The 27,551-nt window shown below is 40.6% G+C and overlaps 1 protein-coding gene and 2 long non-coding RNA genes across 4 annotated transcripts in view; 2 read left to right on the top strand and 1 right to left on the bottom strand.

Annotated features, from left to right (window-relative positions):
• Positions 1-521: 521 nt before the first annotated feature.
• LOC135761326 (uncharacterized) lies at positions 522-14,446 on the top strand. The gene is made up of 3 exons (XR_010537933.1): positions 522-610; positions 2,381-2,500; positions 13,551-14,446. It is a non-coding gene; the product is annotated as an uncharacterized lncRNA (long non-coding RNA).
• fgf18a (fibroblast growth factor 18a) lies at positions 8,491-27,551 on the bottom strand. 2 transcript variants are annotated; one of them, XM_065275188.2, is made up of 5 exons: positions 25,620-27,551; positions 17,074-17,113; positions 15,739-15,916; positions 12,862-12,968; positions 8,491-12,608 (listed from the first exon to the last, which is right to left on the bottom strand). In XM_065275188.2, the coding sequence occupies exons 1-5, from the start codon at positions 25,649-25,651 to the stop codon at positions 12,342-12,344; spliced, it is 624 nt and encodes a 207-aa protein (XP_065131260.1). In that variant the 5' UTR covers positions 25,652-27,551; the 3' UTR covers positions 8,491-12,341. The 2 variants fall into 2 exon arrangements, with proteins under 2 accessions (XP_065131260.1, XP_065131259.1); XM_065275187.2 differs by having other exon boundaries at positions 8,494-12,611; positions 25,620-27,544.
• Positions 16,192-27,551, top strand: part of LOC135761314 (uncharacterized) — a 36,634-nt gene continuing 25,274 nt past the window's right edge. The window contains exons 1-6 of the long non-coding RNA XR_010537922.2: positions 16,192-16,327; positions 17,064-17,147; positions 20,015-20,245; positions 22,699-22,969; positions 24,544-24,674; positions 24,800-25,105. This is a non-coding gene — a long non-coding RNA (uncharacterized lncRNA). The remainder of the gene's footprint in view (positions 16,328-17,063; positions 17,148-20,014; positions 20,246-22,698; positions 22,970-24,543; positions 24,675-24,799; positions 25,106-27,551) is intronic.

Here is a 27,551-nt window from a genome sequence, read left to right as displayed (position 1 = left end):
AAATTCAAGAAAAAAAATGCTTGCCCCATTGGCAGATTTTTTTGCTTGTTTTATGCACTCAAATCACTTAAATGTTATATTAACTTAAATATTTTTGTCTAAAACTAGTCTTATTTTCTTGGGCATTTTGCTCATCAAGAAAAAGCATTTTAATCTAAGAAATTTTAGATATTTTTACCGAAAACAAGACAAAAATACTAAGATTTTTTTTCTTGAAAATCTGACTTTCTTAGTATTTTTGTCTTGTTTTCAGTAGAAATATCTAAACATTCTTAAATTAAGATGCTTTTTTGATGAGCAAAATATAGTTAGAAAATATGTCTAGTTTTTAGGGGTCTGCTTGGCTGGAATCCGGGAAGTTCGGTTTTCATCCAGATCTTGACGCTTTGTGTGATCGACTTCATATCATGCTGCGCATACCGATCGGCATATGACATCAGAGTCTCGCGAGAGCAATTGTAAAGGCGGACCGTTTTGTAACATTTCGACTTGCTCTCGCAGTACTCTGATATCACCGTGCGGTCTGTGCAGCCGTATCGAGTAAAACTTTGTGGCAAAGTACCAGGCCGGCAGCAACATGAGAAGCGGTGGTACGCGAGAGAAAGTAAAGGTAAGCTTGACAGCTTAAAATAGCCGATTAAAGTGCCAGTACACTGCGAGCACTGGTATAGCTACTTGCATTGTGTGTTGCTCCTTCACAACCGTTAACAACCTGAAGCATCGCGCAGACGCGTGAGTGTTGCAGCCCTGACTGAGGCGTGTTAACGGTCACTGTAACACAGGAGCACACCTCGCAAAACAGTATGTTTCTGAAGTTAAATGCAACCTGAATCATCAGAGTAATCCAGTATGTCGTTAATTGACCAAAATTGACATTTGGTATTCTTTTGTGGCTTTTCTTAAACTCAGCACTAGATGGTGCTGCAGGTCCATCTGCTCCTAAAGAGTGACCCGAGTTGATCTAGAGCAGAACATGTCTGAACTTTCCTGCTGGTTCAAGCTCGTGATTGATGAAATAATAAAAGGATGGCAGAGTGCCGTGGGCTGTGGATTATTCTGAAAGAGCTCCTGTCTCGTCTTGGTTTGTGTGATAATAACTCTGACAGCTACACTTTATTAAAGAGTGGAAACTTGAGGGCCACTTTGATGTTTGAACTCATCTTCATCTTTTGTGCTTTTATTTACATCGGTTCGTGAATTTACTCAATGCGTTTTTCTTTGCAAGCAAATCATTATGCTAAAACAACAAATATCTCAAATGTAGTAACTTGCTTTGCCTCTAATGCTGTTTTTATTTGCACCTCATGTGAACAAGTTTACAGGTGCTGGTATTCTGTCAGGGGAGGAAGAATCCCCCATAATCTATTTTAGTATTAAACACCCACTTTAATATAATTTCTTGCATTTTGTAGATGTTTACATGTGCAGACTTACAGTCAGGATATACATTGAACTGAACCTATAATCTTGGCCTTGCTGGCATCACCCATATGGCAAAAAAAATAATTTCTCTGGACAAAAATGTGTTTTAAATATATGCAAAATACATTTTGTAAAAAGTTTAATTAAATATATTTTTAAAATAAAAAATATATTTAGTTTAAACCTTCATATAGTATTTCAGCTGCAACAAATACATTTCTAATTTTACAAGTTTGTATAAAGCATACGTATGAAATGTATGTATAAAATATTAAATTATAAGTATATTTTTGTAGTTGAAAATATATTTAATTTTAACAAAGTTTTTCCAATGCAATGCAAACATAAATGCTTTAAAATATATTTATTTATAAATATATTTCAAAATATACAAAAAATGCCAAAAAATATACTGGTGAAAAATACTTTTTTTTCCTAACACATTTCAAAATATATTTCAGCACATATTTGGCCATTTTTATTATATATTTAAAATTATATTCATTTTTTTTGCCATATGGGCATGCTATAGCTGAAGCTTTTATAGTCCAAACAATTCTCAAAGGACAAAAACATAGCTCGCCCTGTATTTCATTTCTCATTAACCTCCTAAGACCTGGATGTCCACATACATGGACATCAGATTTTTTGTTGTTGTTTGCACCATAATACTTAATTCTGTTTACCTGGATCATGTTGTACACACACGTGGACAATTACACCTTTTCATGTTCAAAGAAAAATATTTGGTTATTATATTTATTGGTTCTTCCTAACCCCAAGTAGCTGGAAGAAATCTGAAAAAAAACACAAACCAAAGTTCGGGTCTTAAGAGGTTACATATCCTGTTATTTTTGTAATTGTCCTTAATGGAGAGTTATGGATTGGTTGATGGCTATGTTGTTTGCTGAATAATAAAAATGTGTAACCCTGAATGTTCCCCTGATCTCTACCTCAGACTGATGCCCAGAGTCTGTTCACTGGATTCATGATGTCTGTTACACAAAAAACTGGCAAGATTCGGCTATGTTGCTCATTCCTGAACTTTAGAGGAAGAACGGATGATCATATTTGAAAGGTATGTGACATTAAACATTCAAAATATACTAGGTGATTTGCTAGAGGCGTGTGATAACAGCTGATATAGATTATACTTATATATCAACTTTACCAATAGCACAGTATCTTCCTATAGGCAGTTTTTGACCCAAACAAAATGCAAAGTGGACCAGAGTGTAGTCCAACAGTCAAACTTTGGCTCTACGAGGCCAGTGCAACCCTTTTCCCATCCCTAAAATTTGATTGGGCAATAGAAATGTTGTTCAATGACCAACATGGATGTTGATCCAGGAAAACGTCCCATTGGATTAAACAGTTTATGCTTGAGGCATCTATTGACCACCGTACTCATCGCTTCAGTCCCTTATGGTCGCCCTGCCAAACCCCTCCACCCCGGATCGGTTTATGCTTGGAAATGTCAATATATCCTCAATGGTTTTTCCTTGGCAAAAGAGTGTGTTTACATGTATACTGCATAAATGTAACTTTGTTCGCATCGGTTTGGAAAAATGCGCGACAAACCAGAGAGAAACCTCGTTCTTTTCCCTTCTCTGCTAGTTCAGAAGAGGTCTAAAAGTCTTCCCTGACATTCCCAAACCAACACCGACGATCCCAAAATCTGTGCCATGCAGCACCTGTTAGCGGTTCCTGGCACACCGCAGTACTCTTCCCCCATTTCAAACAATTCGTCTGGCTCGGCGGCCCTGCGTTTTACAGCCAACGTTCGAATGTTTGTCTGGGAATGTTGAGTTGTGCAAACCGATTCAGGCCATTTCAACCAAATATATCTTCAGAATTGCCGTTTGTCTCTGGAGAGTTTTAGCGTTATGTCTTCATGCATCGGAAAGAGTCTGTGTGTCACAAGTCATTTGGTTGTGGTGTCGAGGAGAGAGAGAAAATCACTTTGTGTTTAACCTCAGTCCTTGTTTTACGTTGTGGGTCTGGCTGCAGTGTTTTGTCTGTGTGGTTTGCTGTGTTGAAGCACGTGTGTGTGTATGTGAGCTGTGGTTCTTTTGAGCCGTATGACCTGGATTCAGTCTGCACACAGTGTGGTTTTAGTGGCCTTCCTTTGAATATTTGGGGTTGGTGTTACAATGTTTGGGAGAATCTCACAAATGCAAGCTCATGTCATATGTCACACAAAAAACTGAAATAACAATCAAAATAAATCCAAATTGTACAAACACTTTTTTATAGAAAATACGATATATAATTTAGTTTGAAAATGACCTATTAGATTTACAATTTGGCAGATGCTATCATCCAGAGCATGCCAAGTTCACACCACATGACTTTAAATGTCAACTCTGAATAAACATCTCACCGGCTCTAACCAGTCCCTGAACCACGGTTTGCTACTGAAAAACACGAAAAGTGAAACAGGACATGGCGCGAAAAGGGAATTTTTATTTGAAAATGGACATCAAAAAGAAATTAGCGCTGGAAGGTGTTCACACGATGATCTGCTTTGAAAACCCCAGAAAAAGGAAAAAACTAAGAATATGGGGTGAAAGAATGGAACAGCATATTACATTATATTTATATTAAGTCATTTACCAGACGATTTTGTCCTAAGCAACTTACATATGAGGTAACAATAGAAGCAATTAGAGCAACACAAGAATAGTAATACAATACAAGTGCACTAGAACTCATAGTATCATCAAGTCTAACACAGTATAAATAGCAGAGAAGGTAAAGATAAAGATAGAAAAAAGAAAAGATATTAGCAAGTGAGGTGTTGGCGGAAGAGATGGGTTTTTAGCCGATTCTTAAAGACTGCTACAGAGCCACAGATCGTGTCGCAACAGGCAGATCATTCCACAGATGAGGAACAGAACCAGAGAAGGTACGCGATAGTGAGATTTTTCCCTTTTTCTGGTGGCACCACAAGCCGTTAGATTAGGATGCCAGCCGAACTTACCCCCACTCACAACATTTCAGGACTGGAAGTTCGGTCTGGAGTCGCTCCATTGTGGCGCTACTATGCTCGACCCAAAGCTGGGCGAACCAGTCAAATTGTCAGGGTGGGCTTTATACGATGATGGACAGATGATCAACAGTAACGTAACCAACCACGTCACCAAAGAGCGCTTGTGTTGAATCCGTTTACAACGAAGACGCTGCGCTGGAGAATTGAGATGAAGATTCAGCCATTGAGTCTGTTCTAGAAGATATTGACAGCGCATTGATTTTAAAAGAGGAACAGAGAAATGCGATCAAGGCATTTGTTGATCGTAAAGATGTTTTTGCGGTCCCTCCTACGAGATTCGTCAAAAGTTTAATTTTAAAAAGCAGCCTGCTCGGCGTGCATGACAATGTGGATATAACTAGCGGTCGTTGCCAGCTCCTTTTCGTAAGCCGCTTGATGAAGTTCATCTACCTTACAGATGGTAAAAGATAGTCTGACTGTATGACTTAGTAAATAACTCACAATATTGAATGAAATGTTGTAAACATAATAGGTGTCGATGCAGGTTCGCCAACTCAGACTTAGTACAATCATAATGTTAGTCTCTTTGTTGCAAAATAACTAGCAGTTCAGGTCAGGCTGCAAAAGAGGACAGACGCCATTTTAACATACGTTGCACACTCGGTTGCTTTGATTGGTTGTAGGTCTATCCAATTGAGTGCAGATGCATTTTTTGTCCTGGTTCAGTTGAAACACGCCCCATAATCACAGCCCAATGGAGCGGTATCAGACTCAAATTCTGACTAGAATTGAGTATGACAACGTCAGGCTAACAAGCCGTTGCTCTTTTAAAGGCCATGAGCAGAACTTTGAATTTGGTGCGAGCTACTATAGGATGCCACTATATCCTGACAAAGAGATTGACGTGCGCCCTCTTTGGCTCATTGAAAACAATTCTTGCCGCAGCATTCTGAATCTTCTGGCTGGGAGTATGGCCAGTAATGCTTTGCAATAGTCCAGTCTGGACAGGACAAGAGCCTGGACTAGGACATGTCTAGCATGCTCAGATAGGAAAGGTCTAATTTTCCTTATGTCATAGAGGAGGAATTTACAAGAGCGGGCAGTGCTGGCAACATGATCCGTGAAACTGAGCCGATCATCAATGACCATTCCCAGGTTTCTGGCCATCCTGGAAACATAAAGGTCGAAGAACCCAGTTGTATGGAAAGATTGTGATGAATCGTAGGGTGAGACGATATGACAAGCAGTTCTGTCTTTGAGGTTCAGCTGGAGATGATGATGGAGATGTTACTCAGGCATTCTGAGATCGTGGGATCGTCTGGCTGGAACGGCAAGTGGAGTTTTGTGTCATCCGCATAGCAGTGGTTAGAAAAGCCATGTTTCCGAATTACAGAACCCAAGGATGTCCAGGCGTGGGGTACGTCAACCAATGCTCTCATTGGCTGTAGCTAATTGAGACACGTGACATCACAGAATGTTGAGTCGGATGACAGCTCCAGATATTTATCATGCTAGATATTTGTCTGGCATCTGCAAGGTGTCAGCAAGCCACTTTGATGCGTCTTTGACTAGTTCACACATAAAAATTGGAGCGCTGATCGCACGATGTTTTGCCCCCGATCACAGCCCGACCTAGCCTCGTAATAAATCCTCTGCTACTTCACTTTGCTTCGTAGACAGAGTCTGGCATGCAGGGCATAATTGACAATCATTTTCCTTCTCGTGGGAGGGGCTTGTCTGAAGTTTAAAATCATTGGTGTAAACGTAAGCCAATCACATAACGTTTAGTTATGATGTGCATTATGTGCATGCTCAGCCGCATCGAACTTCGGCTGTAAAAACACTTATGATGTGAAAACAAATCAATCCAGCGAAATATTGAAGTGAACATGGCTGTGAAAGACTTTTGCAGATTATGTGAAGTAAATCCAGCCAGAGCTAGTTGACCACTATCCTTACGGTGTCTTTCCACTCATGTCTAAGTAAGGAACCCCCTCACTCCTCCCAAACTCAAAAACTCTTCCACCAGACAGCCCTAACCATAATGTAAATTAAATTAAATCTTCTTTCCTTATTTCCTGGTTAATCATGAACGTTACCAAAGAATGTTTGCCCACGCGTCCTTCACCATTAACTGTGAACAATGAAATTCCCCTCCATGATTTCTCGATCATTGGGCACGCCAAGCTGTGCAGCACACAAGTTTTGCTGCGTCCTTAACCTGATCCTCCATGAGAGCAACCAAGGGGGACACAATCATAACTATCACCATGCTGGCTTTTGGCCTCCCCTGTTTAATTCTCACTGACGATCGTTAATAGTTGATAAATTAAACTTTTCCCAAAACCTGTCGCCCATTCAATATGTTTAACAAACACTCTTCTTGTTCGGGCTTCAGTTGCCAAATGCCGGGAATATTCTCCACAACAGAGTTTCTCCATGTCCGCTGTAAACTACAACCTTACATTTGGTGCTTAGTGCTACGTCACGGCTCTCAGCTCGCCCTCTGTTCGTTGATAGGGCCGGCCGTTGTGAGGCCGGTGGAAAACGGTTTCAATTGAAGAAATTTCAGACTGAGTACAAAAGCGAAATAAAATTGAGTGGAAGTACAAAGTCTGACGTAGTCAGGCTAAGCCCGACCTATCGGCAAGCTCAATGACTTGCGAATCGGTAGGGGAGAACCGTGGCCAAAGTAACGTGGGATGAAAGTAACAAAGCGATTTTCTCCAAACCCTGACTACATTTGCATTGCGAACTATGACAGCATCTTTAGCATGCAACCCTTGACAGAGCTGACAAATATCGCATTATTTCGTCAACGTTTCGCAAGTGTAGGTCCAGAAAGCTGTTTTCGACCATGATAAGTAATTTCCTAAAGCAATGATTTTCATGTGTTACAGTACTGATCAATCTACAGGTTATTTAGTGCTCTAACATACCCTTAAGTTTGCCTTCTCACAGTTTTTCAGAATAAAAGTAAATCGGGTTTAAATGTCAAGAGTTCCTGTAGGTATGAAAGTAATACGGTTTTCTGAAAAGCCTGCTCTCCCCTTTTAAATCAAGCTCAAAATTCTGCAATGTGAACTTGGCATTACACTGCATTCAAGCTATATATTTTATAACACACAATCCCTCGGTTTCACAGACAAGGCTTAAGGTTAGTCCTCCCTGCTGAAAAAAACAGCATCAAACCAGCATGGACCAGCATGGGAATTATGCTGGTCTATGCTGGTTTAGCTGGTGGTCACAGCATACCAGCACCAAAACACAACATATGCTGGTATGACCAGCATGGGATGCTGGTGCTTATGCTGGTTTAGCTGGTGCTAATGCTGGTTTGTTGCTGGTTTAGCTGGTGCTAATGCTGGTGCTGATGCTGGTTTGATGCTGGTTTAGATGGTGTTCACTAGCAAACCAGCAGCAAAACACAACATATGCTGGTCTTGCTGGTATGCTGGTTTTTTCAGTCCCCGGCTCCACCTGACCAAGTGTCGAGGTGTCCTTGAGCAAGACACCTAACCCCAGCTGCTCCCGACGAGCTGGGTGGCGCCTTGCATGGCTGACACCGGCTTCGGTGTATGAATGTGTAAGTGAATAGGTGAATGTGAATAAGCCAGTGCCATGGATTTGCCTCAAGATACACAACAGTAACGTCTTTTTAAAGACATATTCATTAAAGATGCTTAAATAACATCTTAATTTAACTAAGGCCTAGTCCTTGTCTGTGAATCCAAACCTATGTCTGTCCCCTGGGAATCGAACCCATGACGTTTTGCCCTGCAATTGCAATTCCCTTTCAGTTGAGCTACAGTATTTTACTACCTCCATGACGTGTCGCCATTCATGTGACAGAGATTTACAGCACACCATATTTACGTGTCATTTGAAACTATTACATTAGCGGTGCTTTCGTCCATCTGGCTGAATGTGTGCGTATTTAGTGTGTGTCATAGGGGGTGTGAATAAATGTGTGCTCATGACCTCTGTGTGTGTGCGCGAGTGTGCGTTAAAGGGCGTGTGCGTTTCCTGTGGGTCGGTGGGATGTTTTTTTCCCATAATTCCTGCAGGTCTCAGGTCACCCCTGAGTTCTCACGCACATATTTTGCATTCTTTCCCCCTCCAGCAGCACCAGACACCTTCCTCTGGGTTTGGCCGACAAATCTTTCCATCGCTGCTTCTCGGTACAGTCTGTTTCTCTCTCGTTCTCTCAGGATCTTCCACGTTTCCCGCTGACTCAGCTGGGCAGAGACTGCTGGGATTTACAGGTTGTTGGTGACAGTTGTGTGTGTGTGAGGTTCACTGCCTTAGTCATAACCAACAAGTCTACATTTATTACTAAAGGTTCAAATGGTCTGCATGCATTTGTGTTTTCTGGAAATATTGTGCATGTGTGTGTGTGTCCTGTCTCTTAGCATGAATATGTAAGAGACATGGAAAGGTGATAATTCAACCAGATTTTTACATTTTCTGGGGAAGATTTGACTGTTGCCTGCTTGTGCAAACCTCTCCAGTCTGAAACCCTCGTTAAGGTGTTTTTGGATGGTTGCTAATGTTTTCGGAGTGGTTTTTAAGCATGTTTCTACTGTATATGATTTCTCCTGTGGTTGCGTGGGTGTTGCTACCTTTATTGTAAGTCTGTGACATCACATGATTTACAGTACACCTGTCCTTCTATAATGTTAACATAATGCAAAAGTTAGCATACGTGATTCATAACCATGTTAACATCCAGGGCTCTGGGCAATTGCAAATAGTTAGTGGTCGTATAGCTCAACACAGATTGTGTTTTATAATAATAATGACTCACACAGCATGTATTTTTTTAAAACACAGACACATTTCATTTATGTTTACTGGCTTTGGAAAGCTTTTTGCCATAAACAAAGAGAAAATAAATAGTAAATTTATTTTAGAGTAACAACAATGATAGTAGCAGTCATAGTAATATGACTTTATCTTTATATATATATATATATATATATATATATATATTTATATATATTTATTTATTTTTTTAAAAAGAGTTTCGTAATGTTATCCCTTTAATGAGCTGGTATAAGACTTTGGTTCTCCATTCGTTTTTTAGTAGCAGCATTCCACATGGATCCAAACAGGAACGTTGCTCCTCGTGTCGTTTCGTGGCAAATCCTCCCCCCCAATTGGACCAGTGGGAAGGGTTTTACTGTCATTGGTCACCACGTGTCTTTGGTCAATAGTATTTGGTGCAGCTTTCGAGAGGTTTTCTAATTGTCTTTGACATTCCAGTTCTAGTTAATTCCAGCCATCCCAGTAACGTCCATCCTACGGTTATTTCCCCCGTGGTCTTGATGTAACCAAACACAAGCTTTTGCAATTGCACACGCACATACACAGCATTAAATCCATTCACTCATTAGCTTAATTAGAAACAGTTCACTCAAACATGAAAATACTGTCACTAGTTACTCTTTCAGGTCATTGCAAATCTCTTTTAAAGAGACCAAACTGTTTAAAAGCCCTTAAAGAGGTCTTTAGATCTCCAACACTGTATTGTGAAGAGATATGATATAGCTGTATGATAGAGCTGTATACACCTTTAACAATAAAGGTGCTTTAAAGGTTCTTCACAGTGATGCCATAAAAGAACCATTTCTTTCATACCTTTAAATAAAGTTTATACCTCAAGTTTTTAACCGTACATCTTAGATGTCAATATTTGGTAGTTTAAATACCAGTGGCGGCTCGTGACTGCTTTTCCGAGGGGTGCAAATTCAAAATATGTGTTTGAAGTGTCGTGTGTTGCTCGTGTTTTCAAAATATGTGTTTGTTGCATCATGTGAACCATGTTCATCATGTGTTTTGTCAAAATAAGTGCCTGGTGCACACGCGTCAAAACCGTTTATGATAAAAGAGACGCTCACGTTCACAAAATACACGCAAGACACTCCCTTAACAGTAAACTCTGATTACGCATGAGATTATGCGAGTATCTGGCAAACTGGAGTCTCTTTTATCATATTTTGAAATTACGAACCACACACATGACTGGCTACATACATGTTGTGACGAACTTCACATCATGCCGCCTCAAAAAAAGAAGTCACCGGCTGCCACTGTTCAATACCCCATTTAAAGTATTGGTGCGTTGTGTAACTTTTAGAAGGATCAGAAATGCAATATAAATACATAACTATATTACCAGTGGTTTGATTGACATTTTTGAGATCATAAAAAAAGAGATCAAGCCTCAGCCAAGTAAGAAAAAGTAACGCAAAAGAAACTTAAAAGTAACGTAAGCATTACTTTCCATGAAAAGTAACTAAGTAACGCAATTAGTTACTTTTTTGGGGAGTTGCTTAATATTGTAATGCATTACTTGTAAAAGTAACTTTCCCCAACACTGCAGACGACAACATGTTTTTCCTGTGGCGGCTACAATGTGCGTTTTGAAATTGTTGGTTGCAATTCGCAATCTCACCATTAGATGCCACTAAAATTGACACACACCAACTTTAAAGTTTTTAAAGCATACTCTAAAAATGGCTGGGTTATTTTTAACTCATAATGGGTAAATATTGGGCAGAACACATGCTGGGTTAAAAATTATACAATGTTGGGTTGTTGTTAACTTGTTATGCAACCATGGGTTATAATAACCCAGCACTTCGGTTAAATCAACACAGCACTAGATTAGTTTTGGCTTTAAAAAATAACTCCGCTATTTTTAGAGTGCATGTTTTTTATTATTTTCCATAGTTAAGTATGTGCACATTTCAAAATTGTCATGTCCATAATGGAGAAATGTCCATAACATTGTTTTTTTTCTCATGCACATACAAAAATTAAATTAAAATAAATATTTAATGTTCTTTGAAGAGTCGTCCCTTCTCATTTATTGGGTATTATTGCTTCTGGTTTGTGCATTTTAATATAAAGTATAAAGTATACTGTTTCCCAAAAACGTGTTCTTATTTTGTCACATCCATAATGCATGCATGTTTCTTTTTACTAAAACAGAAAACATGCGTATAAACCGATAGTTTCTGATGTCTGGACTCATCAGTAGGAACATTTTAACACAGGGTTCAATATATTGGTAATAAATGCATTCTGTGAGAATATATATTTCAAGTTTTGACTGCAAATGTCTGGAATTACTCAAATGGTTCTTCTATGGCATCGTGAAGCACCTTTATTTTTAAGAGTGTAAGGAACTTATTTACTGTAATCTTTCTTAATAGCTTCTTGCATATAAAGAAATGTCATAGAGGGAAGGAATCCTTTAAATTTTGGGTCTGTTCTTTAGTCTGCTGTGAAGTATTCATCTGCAGTTACTGTGAACTGATCTCGTAAAAAGATTCTTGAGGGTGAGTGAAGGATGACTAAATTTTCATTTTCGAGTGAACATTTCCTGTAAGGCGTCTTATCAGGAGAGCTTCCAGCAGTAGTCTTTCTCTCATTTGTCTCATTCCAATCTGTGTCCATTTACCACATCCACAACTTCTGGCCTATCAGCTCTTCTCCCTCAGGCGGGATCACGTCCAGGGTTTGGAAGTCTTAGGAAAATTGCAACACGATCGTCGTCTATAGGCCAGTGTGGTTGTGTTTCATTTAGCATTGGGAGGATCGTTTCTCCATTGTGGGATTGTGGGCCGCTAGCTGGATTAGCAGTCTAATGCTTCCTCTGCCCATATCGTTGAGTTTGCTTTGGTTAGTTTTCTCCGTGTCATATGTGAGCCGCTGTAAACCGCAGCTCTGGCGTAGAATAGCTAGTGTTTATTGGTAGGGTTGTACGAGGTTTAACCCAGTGGAATATGAAGTGATGTTGGACCACATCAACTTCTGCTTAGGTTAGGCAGCGTCTTTTAGCTGAACTGTGATGTAGGATGGTCTCTTTGTTTATGTCCTCATGTAAGCGTTCACACGGCATGACGTTGTAGTTTCTGCATTAGCGTGGCCGTGCCGCGCGAACTCTTTTGATCCTCTTGCTGACCGTCGTGAATCGAAACGGCGGAAAGACCGGCTGCTCTCCTGGAGGGAAGCGTTTCATGAAGTGAACGTCCTGTTGATTGGGAAGCGTGTGAGGGCCGCGGCGAGGGCGACCCTTTTTAGTAAAGCCCACGTACCACCCTGTGTAGCGCGCTGACATGAGGGCCGTGTAGTTGTTTTCCAAAACCATCTCCACGAAGACGCAGTCCTCACTGCGATTACTGGCCTTCTGAGACCGAAAACGTCCATATGCACAAACAGAGAAACACACACAAAAATAGAGATGTTACTTTGCTCTCTCAAAAAGGTTGTTTGCTGTAATTAAAGTAATTTATATACTAGCTATTCCAGTGTACTTCTACCACAGTACAAAGTAGCAAATGTTGATGAATAATACGTCAACACAGAAAAGAAAACTGATCATTTCATGTGGTCATTGGAGAAACAACACCAAAGACATTAGCAGGGAAATGGTTCACCTTGCCTACGAGCTTCCCTCTGCGGTTCATACACAGGTAAAAGTTGGTTTCCTTTCCTCGAATTCGCACCTGGCTACCGAAGGTGTCGGCCTCCACTACGAGCTGGGCTTGTGAAGAGACGGACAGAAAAACAGACAGACGTTACAACAGGACAACAACAATTGGCTCTGCTCGAACATAACCATGAGTTTTGCCGTGACGCAAGATGTTAATCAAACCGGTTCATAATTTTATGTAATGGTTCTGTTTCTTTGACTGTAAATATAACTATAAGAGAGATGGAAGAAAACTTGATGATTTTAAAAATAAGTATATAATTTATACTGCATTTCAGTTGTACAAAACATTTCAAATTATAGTATGCCACATTATGACAACATGACCTCACTTTCTTGCATGTTTAATTCTTAAGGTGGCATCCAGTAATGGTCTCTTTAAGTGTAAAATGGTGTTTTGAATTTGCAGCTGAATTATCACATCGGAAACAAAAGCACATATTATGGGATTGTATGCAGTGTGTTCTCGTGTTTAATGCATCATCTGGACTATCTATTACTTTAGGAATAGCATGCTATTCTGAACACAGCATCTCTGTCATTATATTATAGACACCACCAACTACAGTTTACTTTAATCCTCTTAAGGATGTTCAGCCTGTGTCTGTGTGTTTTTGTGTGTCTGTGTTTCAGGATATGGGAGTTAAAGCTCTGACATGAGTGCAGAGGTCATCAGAGATCAATAACCTCTTTGTGCTCTTCCAATCTCTTCTCATCCAGACATCCCTTGCTCGCTATGTAAATACTTCTGTCCTAACCCTGCCTGCTATCTCTCTCTCTCTCTCTCTCTCTCTCTCTCTCTCTCTCTCTCTCTCTCTCTGTATCATGAATACTGAATCTAAGGAAGCTTTCAAATTGACATTGGCACAATGCAGAAGAAAAATCTCATGGAAAAATATCCTGGTGCACTTTGACCTCAAAACCATCAAGATTTTTGCATTGTGACATTATTTTCATAACATTTTCTCAACCACCAATTCTCATTAATGAAATGTAAAAAACCTACTTCTCAGTACTGCTGTTATGCACATGCTGTAATAGCATTTGCTGTACTGTCTTTCATTTATGCTGATTTAAATACATGAATTATAGGATTTAAATAATGTAATTGCGCTACAATATTTCTTTATTGTAGTACATTAAAATAAATGCATTATTACAGCAATAAGAATTGAAAATGAAGTAAAATGTCAGGATGAAATAGAGTAATGCAAATTTTGGAGGGAAACAGATGTCATTGAGGACGTTAACAGAAGCTGATGCCGATAGAGAGATCTGGAGATCCTGTTGGCTATTGGGTCAATGACAAATCAAGCTCCTAAAAACATATTTCTAAAACATATTTTATGTAAAAAATTATGTAATGCATATTTTTAAGTCAATGTGTTTAAAAACATTTTGTTTATTAAGTAACATTTTAGTCCATTTTAATTATTTTCCCACAAAGATATCCCTATTCAAAAAAAATGTCAGGTGGTACAACCAATCATTGTCTATTTGCGCTCCCTGTGTCATGCTGATTCTTTGTTTATTTGATAGTGGCATTTAAAATGATAATCCTGAAAATAGTTTGAAAGTGTAAAACTGACATTTAAGAATACTGTATAAATTTAAGAACAATAATTTTTAACAATTATAGACAACCTTAGCTATTTGCTTTTTAGCTTAGCTTTATTAAAACTAAAATGATTTGCTGAATTATTTGCTTATTAAAATTATTTAACTTTTCTTAGGAGCATCCATAGCAGTTGCACCCTTTAACTTTTTTTGTTGCACCACCTGACCTCTGCAACGAATTTAGATTTTAAAAGACTTCTACTTGGATGCTCGTATAAGCTTTTGCATATGCTGCCAAATTCATAAATACACTTTTAAAATATAACAAAAATGTGTTTGATAAAATAGCACTTTTTCTAGATTTACATTGGTTGCACCACCTGACATAGAAAGTACACCAGCATACCCATTACATTAGAGCTATTTTTCACTATTTGAGAGAAATCTACAAATCTACCTTTCATTCAGCCATAAAGACCACCTGGGATAAATGCAGTGATATCAAGTTTACCATTATTGCGGTTGTACTACCTTGACATTTTAAAACATCTAGATTGTTGAACAAACGTTTTTCAATTATCCTAACATTTCAACTACTGATTCGTAAAATTTGTTTATAGGAAAGGTTTCGAACATAAAATAATGTCGAAGTATTTTTAACAGTTGTCTTAAACGCTTATTTGTACAGACAGTTCCCCCGTCTGCCATTTTACAAGTTTAAGATACCAAAACATAAATTGTTTTGGTATCTCAAAAATAAATTTATAGAGTAAAGTGACACGTCATGAAAGTTATTTTTATAGTACAAAATGCACATGGACACAAAAATATGCCGTTCATGTCATTGACCCTAGCAGTTTATAATAAAGCTGCTTCATCTGATCTTATTACTCTCTTTAAATTTGGAAATGACTAACCAAAGATTATTTCTACAGACGATCTTCAAACATTGCTCTGCATTGTGACAGCTAGATGTGTCACACATTATTGGTTTGTCTTTGTCTCGACTTGTTCAGGATGTGATTTTTGCATATATGCAGATATGAGACTATTACTAAACTAAAATACGGTTAATCTGGTCTTTAAATGGTCAGGAAAGAGCATTCACCAGGTAATGCTCTGTGTGTAAATCACTGTATCAGCAGTAGCAGATGACTTTGTCTCCAACTTTTCCTGTTTCCAGTGTGTTTGTGGGTGGTCTTTTTCATGTGTTTGCAAGAATAGGGAAAAGTGAGACATGTACTGTCTGTGTGTGTGTTGTTACCATATTTGTCTCCGTCTTCTCCACGAGCGCTGATCTTGCGTCCCAGCACCTGGACGTGTTTCCCACTGGTGCGGCTGTAAAGCTGGTATACTCGGTGATGTCGTCGACTCATGGCGTCTCGTGCACGGGTCTGATTCTCCACGTGCACGCTGAAATTTACCCCATCCACGCCAAACACCTGCAGGCAAGAGACCACACACACATCAGAACCGCTGTCTCTTCTTCTCTTACTTGGTTTCTCCAATCAAATTTTGTCCCAAGTGAACTCATTGTAAAGCAATTATTATCTTTATTAAGCAAATAAAAAAACCCTTTGTGACCAACAGCAACATACAAGTCAGATCTGTGTTAATTTTAGAAAAAATTTAGTTTAAAAAAAAATGTATCCTGCAATTATAAAGAGAACAGTGATGTTTCCATTTAATGTGAGTCTTTATTTTAAGTTTTAATAATGGCATTTTATATCAGAATGAAGTCTGAGCTGAATGTGAATTTGCTTAGGATTGTGGATGACCTGAGACCACCAGCACAAACTCCCCAGGGTTGAAGGTCACGTTCACCCTTCACAGCATCTCCACGTATACTCATGGTAACAGTTTCTTTATTAATATGATCAATATTTGAAATAAATGCTGTAACTTTTGGAACATAATTTAAAGGGGCCATGGCATGAAAATCAGACTTTTTCCATGTTAAGTGCTATGATTGGGTCCCTAGTGCTTCTATATGAAAATGTGAAAAAGAACAACCCAGTTACTTACTTTTGGTAAACCATTCTCTGCAAGCATGTGAAAAATTAGGTCATTTTAATTGGCTCTCCTTGTGATGTCATAAGGAGCTCTTATTATAATATTACCGCCCCTTAATATGCACTATCCAACCACAGCACTGCCATTTAGTGCAGAGAAAGAGAGTGAAAATAATTCACAGCACAATTAAGTTTCAATTGCAACAAACCCCCATCATTGTGATCAATGTTTGAAGTTCATCAGCTCATTTGCATTTTAAAGGACACACCCAAAACGGCATATTTTTGCTCAAATCTACAAAGTGTCAATTTAAACATGTTAAAATAAATTATCAAAATATGTTATGTTGAGCTAAAACATATGCACTCTGGGAACACCAAAGATTTATTTTACATCTTAAGAAAGTCTTGTGACATGGCCCCTTTAACAAAACCGTGTCTGTATAGATGACAGATCAAGGTCATAGATTATTTTCTTTACTGTGGAATACAAGTAATATACAACATGCACCGATTATCTGATTCAAAAACAGTGAACGTGTTATAGAAGAGTAAAGAAGGTCATTACTGATTTCAGATCGACTCACCTGTAGAGGATCACACATGACCAGCATCATCTGGATATATCTGGAGAGAGAGAAAGAGAGATAGTCAAGGTCAAGTGAGTGTTACCGTGGAAGCAAAAACAAAATCATGGAGCCGCTACTCTGTGTACTCCACTATCCTGTAGTGTACTTTAGGGTAATCTCTGGACTCAAGGGAGGTGATTTTTTTCCCCCTGCTTTGGTTTCTTCCTCACTCAGTCAACCATCTTTCATCTCCGCAAGTTAGAAAAGGAAAAACCTGACATTTGAGGCATAACTCACAATTTCGTGGAAACTTGGAAACTCGCGGATGTGAGTAAGATTTTAAGTGTATAACAACGAGTGGATGAGGGCCGCTCAGCAGCTGAGAACCCTCAGTCAAGTTCTCCATCAGCACAGGCCTTTTTCTGGCCGGTGGCCGTGACGTTGAAAGCGAGCAAGCCTGCAGGACGGATCAGTACGTCTGCTCTGGATAAATCGGTGTGAATTATTGCACCCAAAGAGGAGACCACAGGCCCCTATGGTACATTGCTAGAATTTAAAACAGCAGGACCCTGTGACAGAGCAGATCTGAGTGCTGTTCAAATATTTTATGCAGGTCCAAACAGAAAGCCATTTGTAGCTTAATATCTTTAAAATCGCTGTGATTTTTGTGGTGCTATCGGATCGTGCTGTTTGTCTGAGCCTCGCAGGTTTGTGCTTCAGACGAACGAGCATGTGTTGTATTATAGCCAGCTCACATTCAAAGGGAATGTTTCTGTTTCTTAAAGTTTAAAATGAATAAGAGGGGGAGATCTGTGTCACTGGGTTTTTTTGCCAGCAGTAATGTCCGCTTTGCCAAACTAAGGGTTTGTCGTTATTAATCAACTACAGCCGTGTTGGACCGCACTAATAGAATAATAAACTGAATTCTGAAGAATTGCCAGTGAACATGAACATGATTTAAAATGCAGGGCAGGAAAATACAGGCAACGTGTCCCAACATCCAAAATCAGACAATCTTATATAGTAGCTAGCTTATATTAAAACCACAGAAGGTATTGATAGATCAGTTGATCTGTTTATTTCTCAGTTTACTCCTTAATAGCTTGGGAGGTTTGATGTTCATGGTTTTGTTTGATCAAAGTATGAACTTTGGCACAATCCCATTTCTCTGTCTTACCCCTTCCCCTTACCCCTACCCCTTAGTTTTGCACGTTCACATGAGAGTAAGGGATAGCCCTTTCGCTCTCATGAACATGCAAAACTAAGGGGTAGGGGTAAGGGGAAGGGGTAAGACAGATGTTTCTCCTAAAAGTCAGGCAAAATGAAGTATACTTGTAGGTTATTGTAGGCGGTGATTTATTTTTCCAGTGATGAATGCTCGTCATGCAACCCAAGGAGGAAAGCAGTGCACCCCTTCATCAGCTTTTTCATCAAAGGTTTGTAGATATTACAACTCGTGAGATCCACCAATCAGAGAGGCTCCCAAATTTCAAAAGCGCTTTCCATGGGTGCTCGAGCCTGGAGCACCCACGGGATCGGCGCCATGTTGGAGAGGTTGGTATCTTGGCAAAGATTTGTCTTGTTTATGTATAAACTGTACCATACCTGCAGTAAACCAATGCTGGTTAACATCTGCTCCACACTCAGGAGAGGACCTGGGTGACCAGCGAATATGTGTGTTCGAATGTTAACGTGTCCTAATGCTTATTTTTGCATGCATCATTTGCTCATCTGGGTTCATTTGGGTTCAGAAACAAGAGTAAGCAGAACTTTGTCATTCAACCATAAATAAGATTTTTTTTCTCTGAAAATGTGTTATTCTGTTGAGGAAACACTTCACCTTTCATTGATTTTGTTTGGTGGTGATTGTTGTGTCACGCTCTAATGTCAGATTTCCGCTTGTGTTTTCCGCTTGTTTATCCGTCTGTATTTCTATAATGGCTTGTGTCTTTTTCTCCCTCCCTAAATTCTTTTCATACTGTTGGCAGCCGTTACGGGTAAACAGTGAATCAGGTCTCTCGCTGTCTCTCTGGGTGGTGTAGGTGTGGTCGGTATGATGTCACTCATTCAAAGGGCGATAGTGGGTGTAAAGCACATTAATACAAATCACTTCCCCCTTATCATCGCAGCGGTGACCCCATGACCGAACGTCTGAGATCATGAGCGTGTGTGGTGTGCTTTGAAAGGTTTCAGGCCAAACATGTCCTTACCAATAAGGTGAAGCCTGTTAAAGAGCAGCTTATGTTATAAAGTTCTCATAAATAAGCTAGATGATGTTTCACTGTAAATCTACTGATGTCATCTCTAGTTTCAGTCCTGAGCGGATCCAGCACGACATCCACCAGGACATGCTGGCGATGGCTTGGTGTCTGGGAAATGTTAATGGAAGACGATGAGAAATCCTGCACTGCAGATATATGATGATAGGCTTTACAATTTAGCAAATATCATTGACCTCCTATGAGAGGTCTTCACTAAGATAGCCCCAATCTGTGTCTATGTATATATGCATGTGAGGGTGTTTTTGCATTGCAGAGGCAACACAATTTCAGTTCATCTAATAGGTTTGAAAGTGCAGTCTGACCCCTGACGTAACAGCGCATCGGTGAGCTCATTCAGCGAGATTCCCAGTCAGTGAGGTTTTCTCTGTCTGATGTTATGATTGGTGTGATTTGCGGTAGGGTTGCGACTCTTAAACATTAATACTGTTGCGATATCGATAAGACGGTAGTTTGTGATTTATTCTGGATGAATCAGCCGAGGGCGGTCACTTGTTTGCATCCCAAAAATTAATCTATGCAAAATGAAATCAGCGCTGGGGTCACGACGGCGTGAACAGGGTAAAACACATGCGGGAATGGAAGAGATATGAAAAGTATTGGGGGAGTGTTTCTTATCCTGTCATTTTTAATCCCACGTCCTTTCTCTCCCTCCTCTCCTTCCCTGTCTGGAAGTGCAGAATGAACGTCTCCCCCACACCGAGAGAGAGAGAGAGAGAGAGAGAGAGAGAGAGCGCAAGCTGACAGCTGCAGTGAAGCAGACACACACATGTACACACTCTTCATCATTTCAATTTATGCTTGTTGGAGACAAAATGTTTTAAACTCACATTCTTTTTTTGCCAGGCCTGAGTGTTGACACATCAACATGTGTGGTATCTTAACACAACTAACGCAGGGATATCTATCAGGTACGTGTCACATCTCTCGATTCATCACTGAAAAAACACTTTTAAAGACCACTGTGACAGAATCACTTGCTTAATTTCTCTGTTGATAAAGTTATTTAGGTGATAATAACACATTTTCTTTAAAAAAAGTCGTACCGACACTAGGCAACCATGTTTGCAAGTTATTTCAGTCATGCAAGACTGAAGTCTTTTAACAGACCTATGGCAATCCAAAGGGCTTTACAAGTTGCCTCACATTCACTCACTCATTCATACCCCGACAGCGGTTTCAGCCATGCAAGGCGTCATCCAGCTCGTCGGGAGCAGCTGGGATTAGGTGTCTTGCTCAAGGACACCTCGACACTTAGTCAGGTGGAGCCGGGGATTGAACCACCAACCTTTCGGTTTTTAGACAACCTACATGAGCCACTGCCGCCAAAGTAAGAGAGACATCTCTAGAATTGTGTGCTATAGTCACAACAAATAAATTAAGCCTGACATCCTTTTTGTTTCTAAGTCGTTTCAGCTCCCAAGCATGCACAGAGCATCTTTAGCATGCATCTTCAAACACTAAGATTTCCATCACCATGGCGGCCATATTGAGCGTTGCATTATTCCCTATTCATAGGTTGCGTCCGAAACCGTCTACTTCCATACTATAAATAGTAGGCGAAAAGAAGTAGGCGAGGTGTTTATGTCCAAATTCATAGTATTCGAAAAACATTAGGCAAAAAGTACCTTGCTTCCGGAAAGATCCCGAATTGTTCATTTGATGGACACTTTGCTATCCCGTGATCCCCAGGAGAAGAGTTGTCTAACTAAGAAGACGACGGAAGGGCATTGTTTTATTCAAAAAATCCTGTAAGTGATAATACAGCTTTATTCAAATGCAAAAACATATTGTCCCCTATTCATAGGCTGCATCTGAAACCGCCTACTTCCATACTATATAGTAAGCGGAAAGCAGTAGGCAAAGCGAGTAGTATACTTGAATTCATAGCATTTGAAAAACAGTAGACGAAAAGTACCTGAATTTGCTACTACTTCCGGCAAGATCCCAAAGTGTTCATTCGATGGACACCATCCCGTGATCCCCCATGAGAGGATTTATATAATGAAGAAGACGACGGAGGGGTGTTGTTTATTAAAAATGCTGAATGGGGTAACGCAGCTCTATTTAAATGCAAATACATATATTAAACTTCTGGTTAAATTGCGCTTGTTTAACATCATTCTAGTTAACGACTAACTTGTTGTTATGATCTATGTCACGTAATATATCAACATGGCGGATGTGATACGTCCGAATTCATTCATACTATATAGTACCCAGTGGTGGCTCGTGACTGCTCATCTGAGGGGCGCAAATTCAAAATATGTGTTCAGTGTGTCATGTGTTTTCAAAATATGTGTTTGTTGTGCCATGTGAACCATGTGCATCACATGTTTTGTCAAAATAAGTGCCTGCTGTACACACGTCAAAACCGTTTATGATAAAAGAGACGCTCACGTTCATAAAATACACGCAAGACACTCCTTTAACAGTAAAGTCTGATTACGCATGAGATTATGTGATTGTTTGGCAAACGCGAGCGTCTCTTTTATCATAAACCCTTTAGACGCGTCTGCAGCAGGCACTTATTTTGACAAAACAAGTGATGCACATAGGATCGCTCGACGCGCAGAACACATATTTTGAAATTACGAATCACACACATGACGGGCTACATACATGTTATGACGAACTTCGCATCGAGCGCCCTCGAAAAAAGAAGTCACCGGCCGCCACTGATAGTACCTACTGTTTTAACAGTCGATGAGTAGGTACTTCATCTAATTCAGTACCTACAGTATGCGATTTTGGACATAGCCAAACAAAATAAAAGTGCTCAATCTTGTTATATCCAATATCTTTGGTAATAAGCGTCCAGCAGAACCTTCTGAAATTCTCCTTTACAGGTTCAGCAAGACTTGAGAGTGATTGAATCAATTTCCATTTTTATTTGAACTGCTCCTTTAACTTGCATTGTACAACCAATCTCTTAATTTCAAAAGAAGAGAGAAAAGTCCTGTTGTCCCTGACGTGACCCTTTTAACCTTTGACCCCACGAAGGCTAACCACGATCCATAGGGAGTTGAAGGCGATTCCAACCAATCAGATTCCCTGAGATGATCTGTCACATAGCGTAAGCCACCATTACTGTCGCTCAGACTTAATTTCATAAATATTAACCACATAACTTCTCCATTAAAAGCCCTGTGCATCTGTGCTACTGAGCGATGGAAAATCAAACAGATGCGATTTTGATCTTCTAAGTGATTGGACTTAGATGAAAATTGGAGTAAACTCAAACCACCCAGAACACTCAACAATCAAGTAGAGAAAGAGAGAGAATTAAATGCTGCAGATGTTTGAATGAAGCTGTGGGTTAAAAAATCGATCATCTGAATGTCTTCTCTTTCCAAAATAATAGGCCAAGACATCTCTATCCTCATCCCTGACTCAAACTGCAACAATATGCCACGTGTTTGTCTGTGGTCTCCATGCTGTATGTGTTTGTGAATACTTCAAAGTTCTCAGTAAAACCATCACAGTGTAAATGGAACGGATCAGTAGAGAGGCTGTTGTGTATCCTGTTAAATGGCATAAACCTGTCTGGCTGGCACAAGCTGAACGCTGACCCCTTATTCTTGCACGACCACACACCTCGACCTCCGGTGACCAGATGTACATGTGCTGGACAGGTGTGTATTTTGTGTGTGTGTACACCTGCTCAAATGAAAGCATCTTCACCTGTGCACCATGTCTGGGTTTTTCCTTCAACAAATGTGCACATCATCTGTGTAGATGTTTATGAGTCGTAACGCTGTTTTATGAATATGTATATCCACGCATACCTGCCGTGCACTGATTTATGCTGTCTGCGTTTCTGTTTTGCAAACATATGGTGCTCGTGTTTCAGTGTTCGTACAGTGTTCATGCAGAAAACGCAATAGCCAGTTTTGGCTAACAAAAAAATGTTTATGTTTTAAACATGTATAAATCAGACCTAGCATTGGAAGGATTTTTTTGTTGCTGGGACCTTACGTATAAAATATATATATATATTCCTTGCAATTAAATTTGCTTCTCAATGTACACTGAGGAAAGCACTATAGAACGTATGCATAGGGTCTTATACGATATGCAATAAACTATTTAATGATGTAGTGTTAGAGTAGCGTTGCATGCATGCTGCCAATGCACATACAGTTTAGGTTGCAGATAAGTGCATGCACTCTGCAGATTTATGCATGTACGGTTCATGCATCTGCCAAACCTTGGCTGCGCAGGTGAGACCGGCTCTGGGTCCCGTAAGAACTCTCAGCTGTTAAAACAGTAGTGCTGTACTGACAGAGAGCGAAAGGAAAAAGAGGAGAAGAAAACGCAAAAAAAAACTTCTTCAGCTGCAACCTCGGATTCTCCATATCCCTCCCAAACCGCAACGAGCCTGCGGCTTGCCAGAGAGAAAGAGAGAGAGAAACTGCGAGCTTTACTCTGCTGAGCGCTATTGTCAGGAGCCAAAACAAGCAGGGTGATGACATCATCAAACCTGAGACAGAATGTGTCCTAAAGGCTTTCGTGTGTAGAGTCGAGCGCAATGAGGTGGAGTCGTATCCCAAATCACCCAGCACACCCTTCAAGCACAATTTACATCGCTGGCCAAGTTTAAACAATATAACAGCACAGGGAAGGAAAGAGAAATTAAGTCTCTGCCTCGGTTTTTAATCGTATACGGACTTTTGAAACCAGGCCTGTAGGATTTCTCAGAGGTGCTGGTCTGGGTTTAAGGTCAATGTTAGATCTAACTTACAGTCAGAGCATGGTTTTTTACAGCAGTCAGTATTAAGCTAAATCAGGCTTAAGAGGAATAAGCATCTTTGGTAGACCATGCACTATACCCGTGTGAACCAGGGTAGACATTTGTGCAGGTGTTAACTGGTTCTTTAAGCTGAAATCTGACTCATTTTGGAGCAAAACAGGACACTTGATTTTATCCACCAGGAATTAAGTGATGCATGAAAAGTGGGCGTTATCAGAATGAAGCCAGGTGGTTTGAGGGGAAGGGTCGAAAACATGAGACAGATCGGTGACGTCAGCCAAAAAAGAAAGATGCTTTAGAGGTGGGGCAGGTTAATAAATTTTGATAAAACACAGATATGTTTTCCTTTGGAATGACATGCGCTGACACATCATGCACAGTGAGTCCAAGAACATGCAGAAATGTAGGTTTCATGTTGACTTGACATGTGTTCCTAATCATTCTTTTTTTTTGTAGAGCATGTGGTTTGTAAATTTATTCCTCAAGGTGGCGGTTGAGTAATGGTTAAAGATCTAAGATGCTAGAAGTTTATCCCAATAGGATCTGACCCAGGAGCAAACGGCCTTGAGTGAATCTCTGAACCTCAGGTGCCCCAGAAAGACTTTCTCTGCTGTCTGATGCTTTAAACAGAAATCGTCTGATAAATGCCAAATAATCTTCAGCACATCTCAAACAAGTAACCTTCTTTTCTCTTTCTCTCTCTCTCTCACAGCCAGCTGAGCCCAACACATCTACATCAACCGTCTACAGACCCTGACCCAAAACCACTTCAAATGTGGCACCTTTTATTACAAATCATTACATCAAGCGAATCCAGTTTAATGACGCCAGCCTTGAAAGCGAGCGCTTCCGGAGAGGCCATGGAAAAATGAAACGCTCTCGTCTCACTTCCACAGTTCTCTGCTTGCTCTGCACAAATATAGGAGAATGTTAATGCCCCCATTTGAAGTTTTCTGTCTCTAAACTGCAGTTTCCTGTCGGAGAAGGACACAGCTGCTTCTCTATCCAAACAGAAAAGGTGCCAGTTCAGTCTTATACCTGCTAGAATAACCATCCTTGAGCATTATTATTGAGTAATTTGGTGAGCTCAGGCAGGGCATGCAAGAGCAGACAGCTGCTTCATTAAGTGTTGCCCTGAGTGGTTTATCACAGAGCCTTTGGTCTCATCTGCAGGTTGGGAAAAGAATGATAACACTCTCTATATGACTCACTGCCATGTGTGTACAATTATAAAAAAACAAAAAACACATAGCTGACAGAGACACATTTGGAGTAAGTCGCTGACACATCTGACAGGTGTGTTTTTATTGGTCAGGGCCTCACCTCAGCTCTGGGTGTGACTGACATCTGTCTCCATGGTAACACATGGGATGTTGTCATAAATTATTACGTTTACAGGACTTTGAGTTTGTCAGTCAAGTTATGCGTAATGTGGCACATAAATAAACAGAATAATAATTAACGGATTACAATTATGACAACAACTCGTGTAAACACGCATTTAAAATCATTCACAAGCCTTAATGACTTACACGACAGCCAGCGTGGAGAGAAAGGCCCACATCGCTTCCTCCGTGTCCGAGTGGCTCCGTGCGCTCTCGAGAAACGGCTCTCCGGGTCGCAGTTTAACGTCTGTCCTGTTTGTTTAATCCGTATGTATGCACGGTCCGCGGAAGTTCCCGTTTGCACCGGTTGACTGCATCTCTATCCCGGTAACGGGCGGCTTGGGGTCAGGGGGTCGGTAACGCGCAGTAGGCGGGACGCAGCTGTATCCTTTGAGTCTGGGGAACAGGTGAATTGAAGTTCAAACACGACACACACCTATGCGTCGTTTCCGTGACCGCTCATGAAAACTTTCTGAAACCCAACAGACAACGAAATGAAATTAGTGCCTAGTGTTTCCAATAAGCGTGTTGCTGTTCAAATGTAACTTTCCAGTCTAAAAAATGTCCATCCACAGAAAGCTTATTGATAGGGTTTAAAACGGAAGAATTCTTTGGAATGCGCACGCATGAGAGGTAAGGTGGAAGGGAAAGACGGGTGTTTCAGTGTTGGCCCGTTACGGGCGAAATAACGCACCGTAGGAGGCAGAACACCTGGACGGGAGTGGTGTGATGAAGACGCGGAGGCGGCGAACTGGACTCCGGGTTCATGGCTGCTGCACCCTACAGCGGGTTTAAAACGTCCACGGCGCAGGAAACGCGGAGATACGGAGCGGTCCAGCTCAGAAGATGTGGCAAAGTGAAAGCAGAAGGAAAGACACAGAGAGAGGGTGTGGGGTGAGTGACACGCGCTCGCAGCCACCCGCGACAGTCGCCCTCTGCACCTGATTTCCCGGACTCAATCGCTGCCTAGAGCGCAATAGCAGCCAAAAACACGGGCCGATGACATCACCTCGCAAATGTTTGAAGGAGGAAAGAATGCAATCTGAGCTTTTTATTTATTTTTTAAAATGAGGAAAGTTTGCAGCTCCCCCAGAACAGCGCAAAAGTCTGCACGAAGAGCAGGGCTGTGCACGGATACAATGCGTCTTCTTTTTGAGCATAAAAGGAGGCGATCCGTGCACTTCAAACAGCGTCCACTTAACCTGCGCCTCCTCCTCTTCCTCGGTCGCTTTCATTCACAAATACGCACGCAAAAACGTTGGGAATAAACAAGCGGAGCAGAAGAGCGTCTCCTGTGCGCAAAAGCTGCTCGTTTCCTCTCCAGTCGTTTCTCTTCTGAAGCTCCACAGCAGAGCGCAGAAATCACTCCAAGAAAAAACAGAACAAGATTTTAACAGCGCCAGATCAATCCACCCTCCCTCCCCTGCCCCCTCTCTCTTCTTGCTTTCTCGCAACACACACACACCTACACACACACTTGCGCTTATTGGAACCAAACGAAATTTTAGTCAGTCTCAGGCCAGAGCTAAAACACAATTGCCAATGTCACCGTGCACAACAAAGGAGACGTGAACGCGGCACGGGCGCACGCACACACTGCCTGTCCCATCGGACACATCGCGTTCCCTCAGCTATCGACCGACTCCGGGGAAACAATCCTAGGCCATGTCCCTACTCAACCTCACAGTTTAAGAGGTTTCAAATCTGCCTCTGGTTTAAACCCCAAGTTCCTCACACCAGGTACAACTGATGAGTTCTTTACATTTCCACCAGAAGTTTAGTGCTTTTGCATTTCGAGTTTCATAACTGTAAAAATCAAGAGTGCAGAGTGAAAAAACAGAGAGAGAGAGAGACGATTCGTTTGAAAACGAGAGAAAGGTATGAAAGCGCACGGTCCGATCCAAAAGGAACATTTCTCAGCACCGCGACAGAACCGCAGACGGTCAGCCAAGCCAACACTCACCCACCTTCTGTGAACCCCCGTCTCTCTCTAAATGGGCTAGAGTCTGGAGAATTTTAAAAATACATTTGTTATTAATTATTTTCAGGATAATATAATTTTGAGATTTGTTTCATTGG

Source organism: Paramisgurnus dabryanus, chromosome 16 (genome assembly GCF_030506205.2).
Source record: "Paramisgurnus dabryanus chromosome 16, PD_genome_1.1, whole genome shotgun sequence".
Taxonomy (NCBI): Eukaryota; Metazoa; Chordata; class Actinopteri; order Cypriniformes; family Cobitidae; genus Paramisgurnus; species Paramisgurnus dabryanus.
Note: the sequence above shows the minus strand (reverse complement) of the source record. Positions and strands in the feature narration are given on the sequence as shown.

Excerpts from the sequence above, each read along its gene's own strand:
- fgf18a (XM_065275187.2), bottom strand. The coding sequence starts at position 25,651 with ATGTGGGCCTTTCTCTCCACGCTGGCTGTCGT. Across the intron at positions 17,114-25,619 it reads CTCTCCACGCTGGCTGTCGT|ATATATCCAGATGATGCTGG; the intron begins GTAAGTCATTAA and ends CTCTCTCTCCAG. Across the intron at positions 15,917-17,073 it reads TCATGTGTGATCCTCTACAG|GTGTTTGGCGTGGATGGGGT; the intron begins GTGAGTCGATCT and ends TCTTGCCTGCAG.